Here is a 23,327-nt window from a genome sequence, read left to right on the forward strand (position 1 = left end):
TTAATCTAAAAACGCTGATTTCACCATGAAGTTGTTTGATGATCTGAGAAGCTGGAGGACACAAACACACAAAGAAAGCAGTCAGTCGGAGTGTGAAGGCAGGCAGAAATGGACCTCTTTATTTGTCTCAGGCGATAAACAACAGTGGATTGTCCTGACCTCACCGCACCAGATTTAAACCATCAACAAGGCAACCAGATGAGCAGGAAACTCAAGTGTTACCATGGAAACAGCGGGTCCGGTCCAGTGAGGTGAGGTGGGACCTGGTCCGGTGATCCGTCCTCTTCCCTCCGAGCAGTGAGGAGGGTGGAAGGCGGAGCTGCCGAATCGGAGGGGGGCAAACAAAGATGCTGATTGGTCCACAAACAGTAAAACCCCGCCTATCTGCCAACTCCCCAAAGCCTCCTATTGGTCGCCTACATCATTCGCCAAAGGGAAAAAAAAAACAACAACAACAGAGCGAGCCCTTCTCCCATTGGTCACCACAGCCTCAGGCGGAGAGGCCGTTTATTCCCCCATTGGTCAGTTTTCATAACACGCCCACTGTCAGTCACTCAGCAGTGGCCAATCAGGTTACAGTACCTGCGGAACTTTCTGGAATTACGAAAAAGAAAAAAAAAAGGAACGAAAAACAGAGAAGAATGATGATGATGATGAACAGGGAGGTCGGCCAATCAGGCGATCTCGCTAGAAAAAACAAACAGGAGATGGGAGGAGCTTCCAAGCCTCGTATGGAACTTATTTTTCTGGAATTTCTTCATTATTTTTTGTTGTTTTTGTTTCCGTTTTGTTGTTTTTATCCGTTTTGTCCAAGTGTGAGCCGACTGTCAGTCTCTCTCTTCCAACAGCTGATTTCAGTGCAATGCATCATGGAACGATCGCTCGCTAGGAGAGGGTGTGTCACTACGAGTGTGTGTTTGTGTGTGTTGTGTTTGTGTGTCTGCGTCCTGTTGTCATGGAAACATGCTGCGGGGTTTTGCGCTCCAGCAGCGGGGTGGTGCCGTGTTGCATCGTGGGTTTTAGTCCATGTCTTTAGCTGGTGTCCATGGACTCCATGTTGGCGGAGCTGGAGTCTCTCTGGATGGAGTCGAAGATGGCCGCCAGCTCCTGATTGGACGAGATCTGGGACTGGAACTCTGACATCAGCGGCGACTTCTCGGCCTCTGGGATCGTCAGCAGTGCCACGACGGCTCGCATTGCCGACCGCTTCAGCTCATCCTGCTTCTCGAACTCCTGCTTCACCGAGTTTGCCTTCACCTGTGGAGACACCAGAGACTCTTAAACTGCAGGAGAACTGAACATCTACAGGGTCGTTGTTCATGAACACGAGTTAAAGGGGTTTTGAGATGCTAACAGAACTGAAGCAAACAAGCTCGTCCAAATAACAACATCCATCAACCAGAAAGGAGGCGGTTCTGTATTTGTACCTTGGTGGTGCAGGTGGCTCTCAGCGGTTCCACCAGTCTGTCCAGTCTCTGTAGAACAGCACTGGGACACAAAGACGACAGTCTGGCCAGCATCAGGAAGGTCAGCATCTAACAGCACAGCAACGACAAGTCACGTTTTGACACTAAGAAATATTTACAGACTTCTCCTTTCTACGGTGGGCTTTTTTTCTTCAGGAAAAAACAGATAGATACTGACCCCTATGTTGACCCATGTCTTAACCACTTGTTGGGCCCCAATGTAGCACCCAATACAGGACCCCTTGTTGGTCCTCGTCTTGGCCCATTTGTTAATCCCTTGTTGTGTCCCTATCTGGGCCATTTGTTGGACTCCTTGTTGATCCCCATGTTGGCCCACATTTAGGACCCCAATTTGGCACCATGTTGGCCATTTGTTAACCCCTTGTTGGTCCCCTTCTTGTGGCCCTATCTAGTGTTTTTGTTGGACCTCTTGTTTGTGCCAATATACACCCAACGTAAGACCTCTTGTTAGACTCCATGTTGTGTCCCTATCTGGCCCATTTTTTGGTGCCCATGTTGGCCCTAATGTAAGACTCAACGTAGGACTTTTGTTGTTATACTTGTCGGACCTCTATTTAGCCTCATATTGGATTCCATGTTGGAGCAATTTGTTAGACCCCTTGTTGGTCCCCATGTTGGCCCACATGTAGAACCCAACGTAGGATCCCTTGTTGCCACACTTGTTGGACCCCTTTTTGGCACAATGTTGGACCCCGATGGTGGACCATCAGTGAACCATTTGTTGTTCCCCTTGTTGTGTCCCTATCTGGCCCACTTGTTGGTGCCCATGTTGGCCCTAATGTAGGACCCAATGTAGGACCCCTTGTTGGCACACTTGATGAATCTCTATTTGGCCCCATATTGGATTCCATGTTCGACCCATTTGTTGGCCCATCTGTTAATCTCTTGTTAGTCTCCTTGTTGACCCTCTTGTTGTGCCCCTATCTGGCCCTTTTGTTGGACCCCTTGATAGTCCCAATGTACACCGAACGTAGGACCCCCTTGCTGGCCTTGGCTGTGTCCCCTGTGGGCTACCTTGATGTCGTAGTGGTCCTTCAAGCCGTCCTCCACGTGGTTGAGGAAGGTGAAGATGTCGAGTCGGTCCAGGCAGCTGTCCAGCAGAGTGTACATGCACTCGAACGCAGCCTTCCTCAAGTCCAGACCGTCATCCACCGTGTGTTTGAATGGACCCATCTCCACCTGTACAGAACCGGGACATCAGTCACACACCTGAACCATGTTCACCTTACCAACATCTACCTCGTCCTTGGAAACTTGCCTCAGGGTCCGTGACCATTCCATGAAAGTTCCTTACAGGTTCCAAGAAGGTACACGTTTGCTGACCCTTACCTGAAGATTCCCTGAAGGTTACAGTTTGTTTGTTCAGGGAACCAGCAAATAGCAACCTTCAGGGAGCCTTCAGGCAACAATCCCTTAAAGTACCCTAACGGTTACAGCGTTTTTGTTTGGGGAATCAAAGAAGAGTAATCTTCAGAAAATGTTCCCTGATGTTGGAATGTCAGGAAACATTCAGTCAAGGTTCTCTGAAGGTTACTGTTTGCCGACTCAACAAGGAGCACTCCCTGAATTTCCCCCGATGGTAACAGTTTGTTTGTTCAGTGAATCAGCAACCGGTAACCTTCAGGTAACATTCCGTCTCACAGTTCGCTGAAGATTACCATTTGCCAAACCTTTAGGGAACGGTTCCTTGAACGTTCCCTGATGGTTACCATTTGCATGGGTACTCACCTCTCGGATCAGCTCCTTCCGGACTTTAGTCTCGTTGTAAAGTTGTGGTAGAACTGAGTCCAGCAGCTCTCGGATCAGGCTGGGCTTGTTGTGGGCAGCAGAGTTAAACGTTACCAAGGCAACACGTCGTACGTTCAGGTCCGGATCCTCCAGCGTCTTCAGGAAATCACCTGGGAACAAACAGCCAATCGGAAGACACGGTAAGACAGACAAACATTACCTTACTCTCAGTCAACTATCAGAAAACGAAACACAACAAGAGTCTGACTTATACTTGGGAGTCATAATGAAGTTAGTGAATGTTGCATAATCCAATGTGGCAGCAAATGTAAACAAAGCCGTCTTACAGCGCTGACATATTCTTTTACTTCGCTTGTCAGCTACTTCCATTGAATCAGCCCCGACGTAACGGCGAAACATTGTACGTTAAACCAAGGATCGGCCTGTAATCAGTTTCGACGTAGATGACATAAGTCGAGGATGTCATAACCTCCTGAATTAATATAATTATCTATGTTTTTGTCTTTTTACGTTTCTTATTCAGAATTTGGACAAGTGTGAAAAGAGTGGGTTTGCTACAGAAAATGAACAGAGCTTTCACAACAGCTGAAAACCAAGAGAAAAACCATTTAATTTGGTCCTAAAATCTTATTTTCCTGCAGGTTTTATAAGCTGCTCTGTTGGTTACCTATGCAGTTCTTCAGCAGCGGGTCGATTGGTTGCGGTTGGTCAGAGATGGTGAACTTTACCGCCGTCACCACGGAGCTCCTGGCGTACGATGAACCTGAAACACACACACAAAAAAAAAAACAGATTCAGGAACCAATCAAACAAACAACAAAAGTACTCGGGAGCCGAGAGGTATGGTGGACTAAAAAAGGGAACTTAAGGTAGCAGGATCTTAAGACTTCCTGTCGGTGGAGGTGTATACCTGACAGCAGGTATCCTTTGAGGCGGGGCAGCAGGGTTTCGGGGTCGATCAGCGTCAGTTTTCCCAAACATTCAGCCACGACGTTCCTGGTTCCTTCCTCCTGACACTCGCAGTGTTTGAGCAGCAGCGACCAAACCGACTCCACGTAGGGCTTCAGTCCAGACACCGACGCCGAACCTCCACACAGAAACACACAAATTAAAACCCGACAGATTCAACAAACCGGATCATTAACAGAGCGACCGTGCTGCTGTCCTCACTGATGATCTCTTTCAGAGAGTGCAGCAGCAGGTACTGCCTCTTGGAGGAGGAGATCTCCTGCAGGACAAAGGGCAGATACTCCGGAAGGTTCCCCACCGCGATGCTGCCGAGAGCGTACGAAGCTGCCGACTTCACCTGGAACACAAACAGGTGAGTTTTAACCCCTGAACCAGCAGATAAACACAGCAGCTGGTTCAGATATTGGTGCTGCACAACCATCTTCATAGTTTACGAGTTCTTGGGTTAAATCTCGGCTATCCAGACTGTCGTGCCGAATTATTCCACTGCTTTCCCACATTTTCAGTTTTTACTGTAACTACCAGGTGAGATCAAAAAGTTTAGACATTGCGTTCTTGATTTGAATTTAGCCATCGTCCCCTTTAATGTCTTCTTCTGTGCAGCGATATTCTGCTCTAAGAGCTCCTGTAACGCTATTGATGCTAACACATCGAGCACCTTTTGCAATAAGCGCTGAATCTAAACGGTGTAAAAACGACAACTCTTCAACAACTGGAATTTCATTTTGAGAAAGAAGTGTCACAACCACCTTAATGTTTCTTCTCAGGTTGTGTAGGCAACTGAAGTCTTTATTTGTCTCTTTATGGTCATTTAGCTTCCCTTTCCAAATGTTTTTGTGGCCGTTTTTTGCTTCTCTTTGGTCTGTTTAGTCCAATTTGTGTTTGTTTTGTGTCTCTTTGTTGTCAATTTGTGCCTCTTTCCAGTTATTTTCTGGTTTCTGTGGTCATTTTGTGTCTCTTTGGTCATATATTGGCCATTTTGTGTCTGTGGTCATTTTGTGTCTTTTTTTTGTCATTTGTCTCTCTTTGTAGTCATTTATTTGGACCTAGTGTCTGGAATAAAGTTGAAATTAAAAAAAATAATTTATTATTTCTTTTGGCTCATTTTATGCCTCTTTTGCTTCATTTTCTGTTTCTGTAGTCATTTTGTGCCTCTTTGTGGGCACTCCGATCACAAGTGAAACTTAAAATAAATTCGACACGGAATTTGACGTTTGCTGTTTGATGAATGTGAGAATCCCAGGTGAGACCAAAAATGTGCACCAAATGGTCAGAACTGGAGCGTTGCAGGAGCACTGGGAGCAGTGCAGCGCTGCACCACCAGACTACAACAGCTGCTAGATTTAAATCAGGTGGTGTTCTTGCTTTTTAGAGGTGCAGCTGTTGATCACAACTTGAACATAGCATATACATTTATTAAATATAACACATTTTGTGATTAACAGCTGAAGTGCAGTGCAAGGCAAAAACAACTCAAAGTTTCTACAGTTTGTCATCACCTGAGAAGAAGAAAAAGAGCAAATCATTACATCTGAACAACTAAAACTAACATTCACAGCTTGAAAGCCCATTTTTAATCACTCGACTGCACATTTCACTTTGATTTATTCTGGAATTAGACGTTAAACGAGAAACAAAAAGACTAAATAAAGCTGTAAACTTCTCAAAACCACGTCTAGATCCATCGGGTCCTCCGTTACCTCTTCGCTGGAGGACGAGAAGGCGTCCAGGATGACGGTCTTGAGCTCCGGCTGGCTGCTGAGGTCCACATGATGTCCGACCTCACCCAGCGAGAGCAGAGCAAGCAGCCGGATGGAGTCGGTGGAGCGGCTGTTCTTCACGTCCTGCCGGCCCGGAGGGAGGAAACACAAAACCACACGGTGTGAAAAAAAACGAGCTCCGAGATGAGATGGGAGACAATTAAAAGCAGACGGTTTGTTTGTTTGTTCTTTCAGCCGCGGCGAACATCGCTGAGGATGTTCCGCCGGCGTTAAATGAGCCGGAAAACCAGCGGAAAAGGAGCTAAAAGGAAGAAAGCGAGCAGAAAATCTAATTACGCGACAACAGGTTTGGTGTCTTTTAATCCTTGGAGCCTCACAGATGCAAATTCTCATCCCGTCTACTCAGGCTAATTGCATTAAACTGCCTCATTTCACCTTTTTAATGACACCAGTTTGCTCATCTGTGCAGAAAAATGTCAGATTTATATCAGAAATTCAACCTGCATCACCTCCACAGACATCACTGTCTTTAAAAGTACTTTTTAAAGCTTATTTTTGCACAAATATGGAACAAATACAGCTTCATATTGGTGCTTTGCATAGATTTATATGCATTCAAATAGTAAAACTATTAATACAGATCAATTTCCTGCATTTTTAGTCATTTTCTGTGTCATTTTCACACCAATATGGAACAAATATCACCAAAAAACAACAAAATAGAGCTTTATATTGATGCTTCTGATATATTTTGACATATTCAAGTAATAACAATATTAAGACAGATTATTTTCCTGCATTTCTACTCGTTTTCTTGGCAATTTTCACATTTTTGCTTCTTAGTTAATGTGACACAAAGTCCCTGTTGTTTCAGAACGTGTCAAAAATCAAAATAAACAGCAGAATTTCAGCGTTTTTGTGATATTAGTTGTTTTTCAGAGCGTTTTTAGGGGTAATTTCTGCTTTGTCACCAACATAGTTCTGAAATTACATCAAAGTTTGTGTGAAAAATAAACAAAATGATGGATTTGCTTTTTATCTTTGCTAATTCATAGAGTATTCTACCATCGTGGTTCTGATTAGTCCAGATTCCAGACAATCTCTTCTACATAATGATAGAAATATATCTCTGCGGCACCTTTTGATGGTAAAATGTGCGTAAAAACAGAACAGTTTCATAGTAGAAAACCTACTTTTTCTCCATATAAAGCCTACTATGAAAAATCTGCACCCGTTACATCAAATAATGGAGAATTTGAAAAGCTGAGACTATTCTGGCATAAAGAAAAGCAACAGAAATGTATTTGGTCCTTATAATAACCAAAATAAAAGCATAAGAAGAGGCTCACAGTGTTAAACAACCAGACTTAAAAACATACAAAAAACAGCGGTTTGTATATTTAATAAAAGGATGATTTTCACCATCATATGATTAAAAAAAAAAAACTACAATTATCTGCTGTTATATCGCATTCCAGCTGGACCCAAATCAAAATAAGCAGCAGAAATGTGGAAGTTTGGATTATTCTGCTAAAAATTATATATTTTTTTCCAGCAAATATGATCATTTATTAGCAGTTTCAAGGTCACTTTTCAAGCAGATTTTATTCAACATTTGCTGCTTATAGCGAGAAAATGTTAAGATTTCTGTCAGGTTAGCATATCATCATCATATATCATTGTAAATAAAAGCAATTTTGGCACTTTATTTCAGTTTACAAGATAAATGGATGTTGTTTTGCACATCGGTTTCCTTATTTTCTTGAATCTAACAGGTGTGAGCTACAGGTTACCTTAAAATACTGAGAATATTCCAGGTTTTTAACAGCTTCTAGATGTTTTATAAGCCATTTCTTTCCGTTTGAGCCGTAACCTCTTCATCGAAGACATTTATCTGCTTAGAAATTCTTATTTTTGTGTTTATCTGCAGGTTTATCGATGCTAACGTTAGCGCAGCAGCTAGCAGCAGCCTGTCGGACAGGTGTCTCACCTGGATGAACTGTCCAACCACGGCGGGGCCTTCGTTTGGACAGGCTCTGGTCAGGGCGGCCACACACTTAGCGATGGAGCAGTAGGCTTGTTTGTGAGGCAGAGCAGCGCTCTGGGAGTAAACCGGACCCGTTAGCATCCTCAGCAGGTCCATGTAGCCCAAACCAGGAGTATCTGTGGCCACCAGAGCCTGAACAGACACAAACATCACCGTTAGCAACAAGGTCCAGGGATTTATAATCTATAATGGACTCTTTTTAATGAACCACAAACCCAGCATTAAGGCTTAAAGGCATGCTATCTACTAAAAATCACCATTTATTAGAACCAGAAACCAGATTTGAACTTTCAAATAAACTAAATCATGTGACTGAAGTGAATAAATTTCAGGTTGTGGAGTAAAAATAATTAGCTGCAGCCCAGAATGAACCATCAAACCAAAGTTCATTGGGAAAAGTTCCAATTTAAAGACCGGAAGATTAATTCATTCTCATTTTTAGCTCCAATTTTGGTCACCACCAGCAAATTTACATATTTATATTATTTATAAGTAAGTCCACAACTATTTTAATAATTAGTTTAATTATTATTTTTATTTAAAAAAGCCTAAATTCTCTATTGGCAGCTTGTTAAATGTGGATATTTTCTGGTTTCTTTGCTCCTCTGTGACAATAAACAGACATTTTTGGAAACAGACCAACATTTTCTATCATTTTACAGTCAGTTAATCATTAAATAATCCTAAACTGTTGCGTTTCTACCTGGTAGAAGTCCAGCATGGCGGCCAGCGCTCCTCCCTGCAGCAGCGGGGATCGAACCAGCGCTATGAGCTGCTGCAGGATGTTTCCGCCGCTCAGCTGACCCAACGATGACGGGTGGGTGACCGCCAGCGTGGACAGGAAGCTCAGCGCCATCTGGGACACGTGCATGTCGCTCTCTGAGATCAGAGGAGGAAGCTCGGCCAGGACGGCGTCCACCATCACCGGAGTCACCGCAGAGCTGCAGCAGATAAATTAGATGTACGATAATAATTAAAACCCTGAGAGATCCTGAAGCATCATCATGGAGAACAACATCACAATCTGAGGATGGAAACAGAACAAACTGATCTGGTGTCAGTTTTTACCAGAACTCAGATGTGTTTTTACTCCACAATGTCATGGTTCTATCTGCTGGACGGATGAAGTTCTGAAGCTCAGAAATGATGGAAAAAGTCCATTAAAAGTGATAAATCTGGACCCACCTCTATGGACTTCAAGGACCTGGAATGTTCTAAGTGAGACTAAACTGAAAAACTGGAAGCAAGAAAGTAGAACATCCCCTGGAGAAAGTTCTAGAGTAGACCTACTGACGACTCTCCAGTTGTCGGTAGTCTACTCTAGAACTTTCTACAAGGGACGGTCTCCTCTATGGACTTGAAAGACTTGGAACTTGGGAAAAATTCCCAGTATGAAGGTAGAACTAAAGCTACTGTTGACGAAGAGCCAGCTGGTTCTGAGGAGGTTCTGATTGGTTCTGCAGACTGATCCAGGTGTTTGTTACCTGTAGTTTCTGAGCAGGATGTCCAGAGCAGCCAGTGTGCAGAGCTTCAGCGCTCGCTGGTTCTTGCGGAGGAACGAGGCGAGGATGGGAACGGCGTCAGGGAGAACTGGTCTAAGATCGATCTTCAGCGGGGAGCCGGCGATGAGCGTCAGAGCTGCAGGTAAACACGCGTGTCATTAATGTCATGCCTGTCAAACACCACAGCGTCACTCTGAGGCTTTCTCCATTCGGACTCACCTTTGACCGTCGTCAGTCTCGTGATCTCGTTCTTCAGACGTTCTAAGAAGATCAGCAGCGTTCCTGGAAGTTCGTTGGGCAGACGATCACCTGTACCAAGAAACAGGAAGTCAGACCAGGGAAACCACGTCACATGGCTGATGACATCACATCACATGACCAGCGGGCGGGCGGTGGTTACCTAGGTTACAGATGATCTGCCCCATACAGGAAATGGCTCTTTCTTTCACTTCCTGGTCGATGTCGGCAGCTTTGAGGCGCCGGATCGTGCAGGTGAACAGGTCGTTGATATAGGGGGAGGGGTCGAAGCTGTCGGAGCCCTCGGATTGGTTGTCCAGAGGTCGGATCACCTGCAGGAAACGGATTAAAGTAGAATGAAACCATCTGTGGCTGTGAAGCGTTAAAAGGCGGCCACAGGTTCAACTCCCACCTTGACGAGCTGCTGAGTGACCAGCAGAGCTTCAGACGTAATCTTGTAGAACGGGTCGCCGACGCAGGCGACGACGGGCGGGACGAGGGCGGGGACGTGGGCGTGGAAGGCGTGGGCGGGATGAGTGACCATGATGACGTGGAGGCAGGCCAGGGCGTCGATCTTCAGGTTGGAGCTGCTCGACTTGTCGTTCAGAGAGAAGATGATGCCTGAAAAACAAACGAGACAGAAAACCGTCAAGAACCAGATGGGACAATCAGTAGAAAGGTTGCTTGCTGTCATTGTTTTTGAGTTTTCATTGAGTAGTAGTAGTGGTAGTATTACCTGGTATTAGTACTGGGATGTGCTGAGTCAGAGCTCCAGGCAGGACGTTCACCAGCTCAGTCAACATGTTGAAGCAACACTGACGGGTTTTGACGCTTTTCTCCTTCAGCTGCTTGTGAAGAGCTTTAACTATCATCGGAACCTGCAAAAGGACGAGAGACATTCAATTTGATAGGAGCAAAAAGAGAGAGAATAAAGACATTAAAATCAAAACATCCTGAAAACCGTCCAATAGTGACACCTGCTGGACAAAATACTGAACAGCAAGAAACCGATTTATGGATCAGTACTTTCTGTGGTGTGGTTTCTACAAGTCATCTATCCTGAAATACCGTCTGAAGAGTTTTATTACACCCTGAGAGTTATTTTTTATTTCACCTGGTTGGAGTAAATCCTCCATGTTTATGTTTATCAGAACTGCACTTATAGTTGCTTCAATGTCTTAACTTTCAAAATTAGTTTTGATTAGGCTAACAGCATCTTGTTTACACTTACAAATCACAAACAAAGCTAATGATATGCTGCTTAAGCTAATTCAGCAGCTACAATTACCATGTTTATGCTACTATAGTGGCTAGTAGTACCTTAGTCAGGGTTACAAAGCAGCTAATGTTATGCTGCTTAGGCTAAGCCAGCAGCCAAAATTAGCTTATTTATGCTAATATAGTGGCTAATAGTATTTGGTTAACACTTACAAAGTAGCTAATATTATTCTGCTTAAGCTAACACAGCAGGTATATTTAGTTTGTTGATGCTAATACAGTGGCTAATAGTATCTTGTTTACGTTTACAAAGTAGCTAATGTTATGCTGCTTAGGCTAAGCCAGCAGCGATAATTACCTAGTTTATGCTAACACAGTGTCCAGCAGTATTTGGTTTATGTTTACAAAGCAGCAGAGTTAGCACACCGTGTACGCAGCAGTTCTTTTTAAATGAATCCATCTGGTTTCCTTTACCTGGCTCTGCAGCATAGTTAGCGGAGTGTCTCCCTGCTCCATGGCGTCTGGATCAGCCAACCAGCTCTGAGCTGGTCTGGTCTGTTTCAGCAGCGACAAGTAGGCATGAAAAACATCGGCCTTCACGTTCTCCTCCCTCTCCTGAACACAGACAGGAAGGTCCGGTCAGAAATACACCATCAGTACACATTAGCTTCACAGTAAAGCTAAATCAGTGAAGTGATGACGGTTTGTTGCTACCTTGAAGCGACAGACGAGTGCAGGTGAAACCGAGCGATAAAACTCCGGCAGCATCTCATGACGAGTCGAGACGACAGCGTCGAGACATTTGGCTGCCGCCCTCCGAACCTTCCAGCTCATGTCGTCATCGTCACTGTACTCGTCGTCGCTTCCTGGGCAGACAGAAAGACGTCATGTTATTATTTCACCTAAGCTGGCACTGCGGCAACCTAGTCAGGTGTTTCTTGATCGGGCTAGTCTCGTAGCTAATGCTATCTTGTTTAGGCTAACAATCAGCTTATGTTATCTTTCTAAGGTTACAAATCCGGTTTTGTTATCGCTAACTCAGCAGCTAACATCAGTTTGTTAAGATCAATACAGTGACAAATGTAATCTTGTTTAAGCTAGCACAGCAGCTAACATCACCTTGTAAAGGCTAATATAGTGACAAATTCTATCTTCTTTAGGCTAACATAGAAAATTAGGCCATCTTGTTAAGGCTAATATAGCAACTAAGGTTATCTCGTTTATTCTAACATAGGAGCGAAGGTTATCTTATTCGGGCTAACATAGCAGCTAATGTTATCTTTTTTTAGGCTAACAGCAGCTAATCTTGTGTTGTTTAGGCTAACATAGCAACTAAAGTCATCTTTTTTTAGGCTAACAGAAGCTAATCTTGTTTTGTTTAGGCTAACATAGCAACTAAGTTCATCTTTTTTAGGCTAACATAGCAACTAAGGTAATCTGTTTAGGCTAACATAGCAGCTAATGTGATCTTTTTTAGGCTAACAGCAGCTAATCTTGTGTTGTTTAGGCTAACATAGCAACCAAGGTAATCTTTTTTTAGGCTAACAGCAGCTAATCTCGTGTTGTTTAGGCTAACATAGCAACTAAGGCTATCTTGTCTAAGCTAACGCTGTACCTTAGGTTATACCTTTTAGGCTAATATAGCAACTAAGGTAATCTTGTTCAAGCTAACACAGCAGCTAAGGTTAACTTGTTTAAGATAACATAGCAATAAGGTTATCTTGTTTACATTAACATAGAGACTAAGCTTATCTTGTTTAAGCTAACAGCAACTAAGGTTATCTTGTTGAGGCAAACACAGCAGCTAATGTGATCTTGTTCAGGCTAACATAGCAGCAAAGTTTATCCTAATTAGTGGCGTTAGCTAGCTAGCTAGCTAACCAGCTCTGGGTTCTTCTTCAGTACCTTGGTAGTCTTCATCGTTCTGCTCGGCATCCATGGCGTTGTCGTCCTCGTCTTCGTCGTCAAAGTTGTAGTTGGGGTCGTAGGTCAGGTAGCGCAGGCAGATGGATATGACGGTGGGAACGTGGGGGTAAACTTCTTTAGGACACCTGTAAACAAACACTAAAATATCAAACAACAACAACCAGCAGCGTCTCAACAGTCCTGTGGATCTTCGTTTATGGATCCTCACCTCCTGACGAAGGACTCGAAGGCCTGGATGCAGTACTCTCTGAGCTCGTCGTCGTCCACATTGCAGAACTTGACGACCAGCGGGATGATCTTCTCCAGATACTCTCCTGAACAGAGAGACGGTGGGTCAGAGCTGAGAGAACTTCAGGTTTCTAGAAACTCAAACACCGTTAGAACCTCACCGATCCTGTGTCCGGCCTGTCTGCTGATGGCCGCCGTGCACTGGATGTATGTTCTGGTGGTGGACATGTTGTCGTTGCGGCCCAGCTCCGTCAGAAGGTGCTCGATCAGGTCGATGAAGACCAGGTTCCCACAGGACATCACCAGGTGGCCCAGAGCCATGATGGTCCTCTGAAACAGGAAGCAGAAGAACCGAGAGCTTCGTCTACATGATCTACAGCCGGAGGTGCGAGGTTCTGGAAGTCTGAGGGTCTGGAGGAGGGTCGTACCTTTCTGACGGCCAGTCTGGGGGAGGTGAGCTGAGGAAGCAGACAGCTGAGGATGGAGGGATGGAAGTTCACCAGCAGACCTCCCTGTCTGCAAACACAAACACGCAACTCATTAATCAGGTCTTATTAACGCTCCTTTCAGTCATTTTGAACCATTTCTGAGTCTTCTTGAACAAATTTCAAGTAATTTTGGAGAGATTTCAATTTAATTTGGATATTTTTTGGGGTACTTTGGACAAGTTTCAAGTTATTTTAAACAAGTTTTGTGTTAATATGGACTATTTTTAGATCATTTTTAACAATTTAATGTTACTTTACTAAAGTTTTAACTTATTTTGCACAAGTTTAGACTGAGGAAAATAAAACATACTTTTTCAATAAAATAAATGCAGCATGGCTCAGAAACGGTGAACAGAGGAGCCAGTTGTTGGAGATGCATTCAGCATGGTGAAACATCTTTCTAGAGGTCATGTGCAGTCAATCAAATGGGCACAAAAATTGTTCAAATATCAAGAAAACCGGTCCAAAATGGTAATTTTTTTAACCAAATCTTTAATCATTTTGAGCTGGTTTCAAGCTGTTCTGGACAATTCTAGACCTAGAGGTAAATAGATAAATGCAGCATGGCTCAAAAATGGTGAACAGAGGAGACGGAAGAGACATTCAGCATGGTGAAACAGGAGCAAAAACGATGGAACAATGATGTTCATTTTGTAAACCTGACGTCACTAACGTACCTGCAAAGCATGTCGGCCATGATGTCCAGCGCCTCCAGCTGGACAGACACGTCTTCCTGTTTGGCGATGGCGCTGGTCAGACGACCCGTTATCTTCTTACAAACACTGGCAGCTAAAGCAGAACCTGAAGAGGGAAACCGTGGAACATTAACAGAGACTCAATGTGATGCATTAGTGGCGAAAGATGAAGTCTTTGTAGTACTCTATACACAGATATATCCTATTTGCAGTACTCTGTGCACAGATATATCCTATTTGCAGTACTATCTGCAGTACTCGTACCACTGGAGGCGGGCGGTAACTCTCCGATCACAGTTTTGAGTCCGATGGATGAAATGTCTCTGAGCTGCTCTTTGTCCGACAGCATGTTGGTGCAGAGCGTGTCGACGATCGTCTCCACCTGGTACTCCTTCACCTTACTGACCAGGGGACCCAGGCTGGCGAAACAAACGCACCCATCAGATAAACACCCCCAGTTTAAAACCAGAAATAACCAGTTGTCGTTGGCTTTTTACCATTTGACGGCCAGGTTCTGAACCTCTCCGTTTTTGTCTTCCAACAGTTTGAGAATCATCCTCACCACCTGCCAATAATCATATTGATCAGTGATCAGAAACCAACACAAACCCCACCAACGATCCAGTGAAACCGGTTTGAACCGACCTTCCTCTCACTGTCGTCGTCCAGTTTGATCGAATCTTTTTGCAGCTCCGTCATCAAGTCGTTCGTTGCCATAAACCTGCAAAAACACAAAATTTATCAATAAAACCTGCAGACGAATGATTAGAGGCGATTCATCAATTAATCAGGAGCCTTTACAGTTCAAATACATCCAGCAGAAATGTAGAGAAGCCCTCAAAATGTTTACACAAAGGTGCCAAAAGCAATGTAAAAGACACTAAAAACAGCCTTGAAAAAACAAAACCAACTGTAGAGGTAAAAAAACACTCACAAAAAAACAAAAACACACAGCAAAGCTCCATAAAAATACACAAAACAACCACAAAATAACACTAAAATCCAGAAGACAACCCAAAACAAAACCAAAAATACACAAAACCACCACAAAAAGCCAAGAAACAACCACAAATAAACACATCAGGACACAAAATAACAACAAAACCACCACAAAAAGCCAAGAAACAACCACAAATAAACACATCAGGACACAAAATAACAACAAAACCACTGCAAAAAGACACAAAACCACTACAAAATGACACAAAAAGCCCCAAAAAGCCAAGAAACAACCACAAATAAACACATCAGGACACAAAATAACAACAAAACCACACAAAACTACTACAAAAAGAAACAAAACCACCACCAAAAAACTAAAAGAAACAGAAAAGCTCCATCAAAAATACAAAAAACTGATTACAAAATATATAAAACGAACACAAGACACAAAACAACCACAAAAAGACACAAAAAAGACAAGAAGCGACCACAAACGGTGCATTATAATATCCACACTTCCACACTAGATTGTTTGTCAGAAAAATACGTCAACTGCAGTATTCCAAAAATACCTGAATATTCAACTACATCCATTAAAATGTTGCCTGTTTTTCTGGTTTTTCACCCACAATCCTTCACGGTTACATCACACATGTAACAAGTATTAACAAGCTCCAGACCCCCCAGAGAACAACGGTCAAAATATTCTGACAGAGTACCAGAAACACTGCAGGTACAGTGTGTACTTTCAGCGGTACTACAAGTCAAAGTAGAAGAGGAAAAACAAGAACGTCTAAAGAAGTAAAACTAGTTTTAAATCCAGCTTCACTGAAACTAATCAAACCTCCAGAACCATTGTTTTATTAATTTCCTGCTTTCTGGAGGTAAAAACTCAGAGTGTGGCTGCTTCTGTTTCCTGTCGTCTCCTTTAATCTGATCTGAGGTCAGCCGATAAAGGCCGATGAGTGGAGCTGAACGTTCATCTATGAGCTCATGAAGGCCTCAGGTCAATAAACACAAACAGCAACAACACAATTCCACATTTGTTCCTCCGTTGAATTCACAAATGTTCATCAGTAGACTGTTTAAAGGGGATTTAGAACATAAAATATAACACAAAAACACAAAACCTACAGAAAAATACACAAAATGAAGCCAAAAAGACACAAAATGACCACAAATAAACACAAAACCGCCACAAAAATACACAAAAGAATCAGAAAAACACACAAAATGAAGCCAAAGACACAAAAATGACCACATATAAAACAAACCGCCAAAAAATACACAGAAGAACCAGATAAATACCCAAAATGACCACAAAAAACATAAAACCGCTACATAAATGCACAAAAGAACCAGAAAAACTCCCAAAATGAAGCCAAAAAGACACAAAGCAAGCACAAATAGACAAAAAAAGATACAAAACATTGACAAAAAGACACAAAAATACACTAAAACAACCACAAATTAACACAGTAAGATACCAAACAATGTCAAAAACACAAAAGGGCCTAAAAAAACCACCAAACCACCATAAAAATACACAAGAACCAGAAAAACAGAAACTAAGACATAAAGAAACAAAATGACCACAAAACGATGACAGAGACACAAAACAACCTCAGCAAAACATGAGAAGAAACCATACCTCAAGAAAAATACACAAAATTATGCCAGAAAGACACAAAAGCGCCCAAATAAACACAAAATCGCCATAAAAATACACAAAAGAACCAGAAAACAAGACAAACTCAGACACAAAGAAACAAAATGACAACAAAACGACGACAGCCACAAAAAGACACAAAACAGCCTCAGCAAAACATGAAAAAACACAAAACCTCCAAGAAAACACACAAAATGATGCCAAAACACAACCACAAACAAACATGTCAGGGTACAAAACAAAAAGACACAAAACAGTCCCCCCAAAAATATAAGACAACCAAAAATAAGACAAAAATTATCAAAATGACCACAAAACGATGATAAAGAGACACAAAACGGTCAAAAAAATATACAAATACAAAAACACCACAAATAGACAATAAAGCCACAAAAAACACACAACAGCCCAACAAAACAGATGACACAAAATCTCCAGAAAAATACACAAAATGACTACAAAAAGACATGAAAACATCACTAATAAAAACATTAAGACTCAAAACAACAACTAAGAGACACAATATGACCTTGAAAAATAAACTAAATGACTAAAACAACGTTAAAAACAAAGATTTTCTGTGAATTTAGAGATATTCACAAGTATAATGACCATTTAGAGCGCAAACTAGGAGAACATCCTGGTCCCAGGTCACTCATTTATATTAGCTGTCAATCACAAATTCAGAGAGAGTTTTCTTCCTGAATTTAAAGCGACACACACATGTGAACCAGGAGTTACACACTCATGGTGAAATGAACCATTTTAGTGGTGAAACAATCAAACTGGCCTGATGGAACCTTTAATTATTTACTTGAAAAGAGCCACAACATGATAAAATACTAGTATCTTTGCTAGCAGCCTCCCTGTTCCGTTTGTTTACATGAGTAGAACCGGAGCTAACGAGGCCACCACACCCCACAACTAGACAGCTAGTTAGCCTCACTAACCCAGCTGCTGACCAACTAGTTGCAGGACAGAGTTGCAGCTAGCCGCCGCGCTAACTTTAATCCAAACACTCACATCGCATCATGCTAGCTTGCGGCAAGTTAACCAGCTAGCACACAGACTACCCGCTAACTGACAGCACAACTCAGCTGTCAGTGTGGCAGCTCTGCGTGTTACCGAGCCCCTGACTAGCTTCTAACTAGCATGTAACTAGCTTCTAACTAGCCCCTAACTAGTTCCTCACCAGCTCCAAACTAGCCTCTAACAAGCCAGTATCCAGCTCCTACCTAGCCCCAAACCAGTTCTTAACTAGCCCTGAACAAGCCCCTAACTACTCTCTAATTTGCCCGTAACTAGCCTGGGCTAGCCCCAAACCAGCCCCTAATTAGCTCTGAACTAGCCCCTAACTAGCACCGCTCTATCAAACCTAACCTACACCAAAGCCGGTAGCTAACTAGCCCCAAGCTCCAGCACTAGCCCCATAACTAGCACCGCCCTAAACCAAACAGACACTGATGCTGTTGGCTAATTAGCTCCTACCAAGTCTCTAACGCGCTCCGAACTAGCCCTGCATTGTCAAACCATTGCTGGCAGCTAACTACCCCCTAACTAGCTCCTAAATAGCCCCTAACAATCTCCTGACTAGTCCCATAACTAGCCTCCAACTAGCACCGTGCTGTCAAACCTAACCTACACTAATACTGGTAACTAACTAGCCCCTTACTAGCTCCTAAATAGCCCCTAACAAGCTCCTAACTAGCCCGTAACTACCACCGCGCTGTCAAACCTAACGGACGCCGATGCTGGCAGCTAACTAGCGGGCTAACTAGCCAGCTAGCGATGTGACGATGATCAGACAGGTGGCAGGCTAGCAGTTAGCATAGCAGCCTGCGGCCTGACGGCGCCGAGGCGGCTCCGGACAACAAACACAGACACCGGGAGCTGGTTAAAACAGATTCGGAGAGAGAGTTGGCTCCACAGGGGTTTCGTTTTACCTGAAATCCTTGTCGCTGGAGGTCATTTTCTCCAGCAGGTTGGAGATGTGGTACGAGGCGCTCGCCATATCGGTGGTTAGCCGTTAGCCTCCTGCTAGCAGACTGCGCTCGGTGAGAGTGTGTTCCGGCCGCGGAGCTGCTGTTGCTGCCTCTGGGTCTCTGGGTGTCTACCGGTACGGTTCTGGAGCTGAAGCGTGTGCTCGGGGTTCTGGTGCTGCTGCTGCCGCCTTTCTCTGCTCCTACAGCGACTGTCGCATCCCGGGTCGCCGAGTTTGGTGTGTTTGAATGGAGCTCCCGTTCTCTCTGCAGAGGGGCGGGGTTAGCGGGCTGGACGCGGTGGGGTCGGAGGTCACGAAGGGAGCAGCTCGGTCTGAAATAAAAATCTTAAAAATAAAAAGAAAAATGAGCAAAGAAAATGTGGAGAATCTACAGTCAAGAGTCAAAATGTTAGAATTAAAAACTGCAATAAATAGTAAAAATTCTCACATGAAATACCAAAATAACAATAAATCTAAAACATACAAGTGAAAGAATAAAAATAATCAGAGAAAAGGTCGGAATTCTGCAGTTAACAGTCAAAATGCTTAAATAGAGGTTCATAATTGTGACAAATAACTGAAATTCTGAAATAAAAATTCATAATTCTGCAAAAATAGTAAAAAAAACCCAAACAATTATCATATTTTGTATTTTCTGTGTCTTTTTATTCAAGTTTGCTGCTAAAAATTAATTTCAGAAATCATCAGACTGCTGAGAAACCCAGTAAAACCAGTAAAACCAGTAAGACCAGAATACGTAGAGACATTAACTGATTATGTTTACAGAACATTTTCTGTTTGTTGTCCTGATGGAGGGTTTAGTTTCTATTATTTTACTGTTTGTTGAGTCTCAGCTTTCATCACATGGTGCCTTTAAAAGATGTTCAGGACGCTGTTTGTGAACCAATGTTAGATTAAGGTTAGTTTTAGGTTACATTTAGGTTTCAGTTCATGCTTAGAACAACGTTAGGTTAGACTCGCTCTGTTTGGGATTGTTTATGACTCAGTTTTATGTGTCTTTTCGTGTCTCTCGCTGGTTGTTTTGCATCTTTTTGTGATTTATTTTGCGTTTTTTTAATGTCCCGCTGTAGTTGTTTAGTATCTTTATGTGGTTATTTTGAGTTTTTTGGTGTTTTTATGTGTCTTTTTGTCAATTTTAGTTTCTCATGGTGAATGTGTTCTGGATTCATGATTGTTTTGCGTCTTGTTGTTGTTTTGTATCTTTTTTGTGTTTTTTTAAGTCTCTTCTATCAATATGGGACTAGTGTTCCCTCGACACCTCTCGCACTTAGTAGTAGTAGTACAACTACAGCAACTACAGCTGCTGACTCCTCTGAGTTTATTGAAATAGAACAATTAGATCCACTCATTAGACTCAAACATTACAGTGAGACAGTCTGAGGAGCTCAGCAAAGATCTGAAGAAGAAAATCATTGACTTGAACAAGTCAGAAAGTCACTTGGAGCCATTTCAAAGCAGCTTCACATCCAAAATCATTTTAACCCCAAGAACACCAAACCCGTCAAGCATGGTGGTGGCAGTATCATGCTCTGTGGAACTGGAGCTTCACACAAAGTAAATGGAATAATGAAGAAGGAGGATCACCTCCACATTCTTCAGGAAAACCTAAAACCATCAGCAGAAGGTTGATCTTGGACACAGTTAGATGTTTCAACAAGACAATGAGCACAAACACACATCAGACGTGATAAAGAAATGGTTCCGTCAGGCTGGAATGAAGGTTCTAGACTGGTCCATCAAGGACCTGCGGACTGATGAAGAAACAAAACTGAAACAAATTTAGTTGAATTGCCAGTGGAACTTGCACCAGAAATCCCCTAGAACATGATACTGCCACCGCCAATCCAACCATGAATTCAGATTTTTCTGAAGATCAAGGAGGTGATCCTCCTCCTTCATTATTCCATTTACTTTGTGTGAAGCTCCAGTTCCACAGAGCATGATACTGCCGACACCATGCTTGAGGGTAGGTTTGGTGTTCTTTAAGTTTAAGGCCTCAATTTCTCTCTAAATTTACAAAAAGAACCAAAATTCACAATTGTTTTAGTGACAAAACACATTCAACCACATTCAATAATTCCATTATAGGAAATTATGAGTTATTTGAGTCACTGGAAATTCAAGACTTCCTTTGTCTTTACAAGTGAATGTGAAATTTAGCACACAGTTTTTAAATAGCCTCCATATGTGATGTGTTTTGATAAATTTATGTTTATTTTGTTGATTTAATGATATACAAATTCCATATCTTGCGCGTTAAACTCCATTTCTTGTTTTCACTTTCGGTTTGGTCTGATTGGCTTTCTGTTGTTTAATTATTTAACTAATTATCAATTATCATTATTGAAAATATCACTGTTCACGCCAGATGCTGCAGCCTTGGGTTGGAATTGGAGTAAGTGAATGTCAATGAGAGTCCTCAGAAAGACAGAAATACGAGTGTGTGTGTGTGTGTGTGTGTGATATGAGTCACAGATCAGTTGAGTGGGATGTTTACAAACCCCCAGGCACGCTCTCTCTGTTGACACATAATGCAGCCACTGACATATGCATGCTGTGATTCCAGTGTGTGTGTGCATGCGTGTGTGTGTGCACGTGTGTGTGTGCGTGTGTATGCACGCATGTGTGTGCATGTGTGTGTGTGCGTGTGTGCGCATTTGCACATGTGTGCATTTTAAGGCATTGACAGTGTTTGACAGTAATCTATGAAACGAGGCTGCAGCTGCATCACAAACACTCGCCGCCTCCTTCAGAGATTTCTCAGGAAGCGATCATGATGAGGATGAGGACGATGAAAGAGCGCAATGGAGGTGGGATGAAAAGGATCATTAACAGTCTATTCTGTTTGACTTACAGCTGCCAAATTCGTCATTGTCTCGTCTGCGGCGGCTTGATGGAGAGCGATAAAGAAAACTCCATCCAGACTCAGCTGTGAGGATCTTCATGTTATCTGGAAAAGACATAGAATGTTCTAACTCTCTGGATGTAGACTCCAGGGATAACACTGTTATCGGCCTCACGTTTTAAACAACTTGCTCATCTTCTGCTATCTATGTTATCATTTTCAAAATCCCCTTTATAATGAGAAACCAACCAACTAACCAACCAACCAACCAACCAACCAACCAACCAACCAACCAACCAACCAACCAACCAACCACCTACCAGCATTTAAAGTTGTGCTAGCTTTTAGTTCTCACTTCTCTAAATGTTCCACCAAACCAATCCCCTTAGAGATATAAAAATTTAAAATGTCACTGACAAAAACTAAACTAAAACACTGAATGATGATGAGGTGCAGTAGATTATTCTACACAGCCATTTGTCAACCTTAGAGAACGGTCTAGCTACACAAGATTGCTGCAGAAAGACTGCAAAAGTTGTCGTCTCAAAATACCTACAAGACATAAAATTTAAAAATATCACTGACAAATACTAGATCAAATCACTGAATGATGACAAGGTGCAGCAGATCGTTGTACACAGCAATTTGTCAACATTAGAGAATGGTCTGTCTACGCAAGATTACTGCAGAAAAATAGCATAAGCTGTAGCCTTGAAATACTTATAAAAATGTAAAATGCCAATGACTAAAACTAGACCAAAACACCAAAAGATGATGACGTGCAGCAGATCATTCTACACAGTGATGTGTCAGAAAATGGCCGGTAAACCAAGATTACAACAGCTGTACTCTCAAAATGCCTGGAAAATAATGTTTGTTAGCGTATATGAGCTTGTTTCAGTCTTCATCGAGGCTCATTTAGTAGCTGTTCTGGACCTTTCGATCAGATCTCATGAGCTTCATCAGCAGTTTGTCCAGTTGTTTGGAATCAACATCGAAATCTTCCCAATACATCTTTTCTCTAGCTTTACCCACACCTTTTTAAACATCGCTTACTCCCTTCATTTAATGTTTTTATGAACCTCTAACTTAATAAAGACGAATCCAGCAGCGGATTAGAGGTTAAACGACAGCAGCCACCAGAAGACGATGATTCATAATAGCAATAAATAAGTGTGCATTTGCTTTGAAGAGCTGTAAAGCTGCACGCTGATGGAATCATGAGTCCCTCTCTGACTGTATCTGTTTGTCTTCATATTGAGGTCAGTCTCTGCTTTTTGTCTTGTAGCCTGCAGAGACTCATTCTTCCACTTCACTGCTTCCTTTTCCTCCACTCCCTCCTCCACCACTCCACCGGGGATGAAAGATGGCCGCTCATCACGCTGAAGGCTGTCAGTTAATCGCCGCCGTTGTTGTCAGACAGTCGGCCGTTTGGATCCGGTTTGTTTTGACCCACCGGGTTTTCCTTCTTCCTGTCAAGTCTTCAGATCCAGTCCACTGCAGACGCCATCCAACCCATCCGTCTGTTAACCAGTTTTCACAGCAGTTTACATTTTTAACCAAAAAAATAATGCTTTCACCAAGTTTGCAAACATATTCTGA

The 23,327-nt window shown here is 42.6% G+C and overlaps 1 protein-coding gene across 1 annotated transcript; it reads right to left on the minus strand.

Moving 5' to 3' along the window:
* Window positions 1-88: 88 nt before the first annotated feature.
* On the minus strand, window positions 89-19,161 carry cand1 (cullin-associated and neddylation-dissociated 1). Its single transcript, XM_022200935.2, has 26 exons — window positions 18,822-19,161; window positions 14,913-14,988; window positions 14,765-14,832; window positions 14,532-14,686; window positions 14,250-14,373; window positions 13,513-13,600; window positions 13,246-13,414; window positions 13,065-13,170; window positions 12,836-12,981; window positions 11,645-11,796; window positions 11,405-11,545; window positions 10,449-10,590; window positions 10,125-10,333; window positions 9,876-10,044; window positions 9,695-9,784; window positions 9,458-9,611; window positions 8,677-8,914; window positions 7,917-8,105; window positions 5,906-6,049; window positions 4,407-4,542; window positions 4,147-4,323; window positions 3,904-3,999; window positions 3,216-3,385; window positions 2,502-2,666; window positions 1,428-1,535; window positions 89-1,257 (listed from the first exon to the last, which is right to left on the minus strand). Exons 1-26 carry the CDS (start codon window positions 18,887-18,889, stop codon window positions 1,033-1,035), a joined length of 3,705 nt encoding a protein of 1,234 aa, XP_022056627.1. The 5' UTR covers window positions 18,890-19,161; the 3' UTR covers window positions 89-1,032.
* Window positions 19,162-23,327: the final 4,166 nt, after the last annotated feature.

Source organism: Acanthochromis polyacanthus, chromosome 1 (genome assembly GCF_021347895.1).
Source record: "Acanthochromis polyacanthus isolate Apoly-LR-REF ecotype Palm Island chromosome 1, KAUST_Apoly_ChrSc, whole genome shotgun sequence".
Taxonomy (NCBI): Eukaryota; Metazoa; Chordata; class Actinopteri; family Pomacentridae; genus Acanthochromis; species Acanthochromis polyacanthus.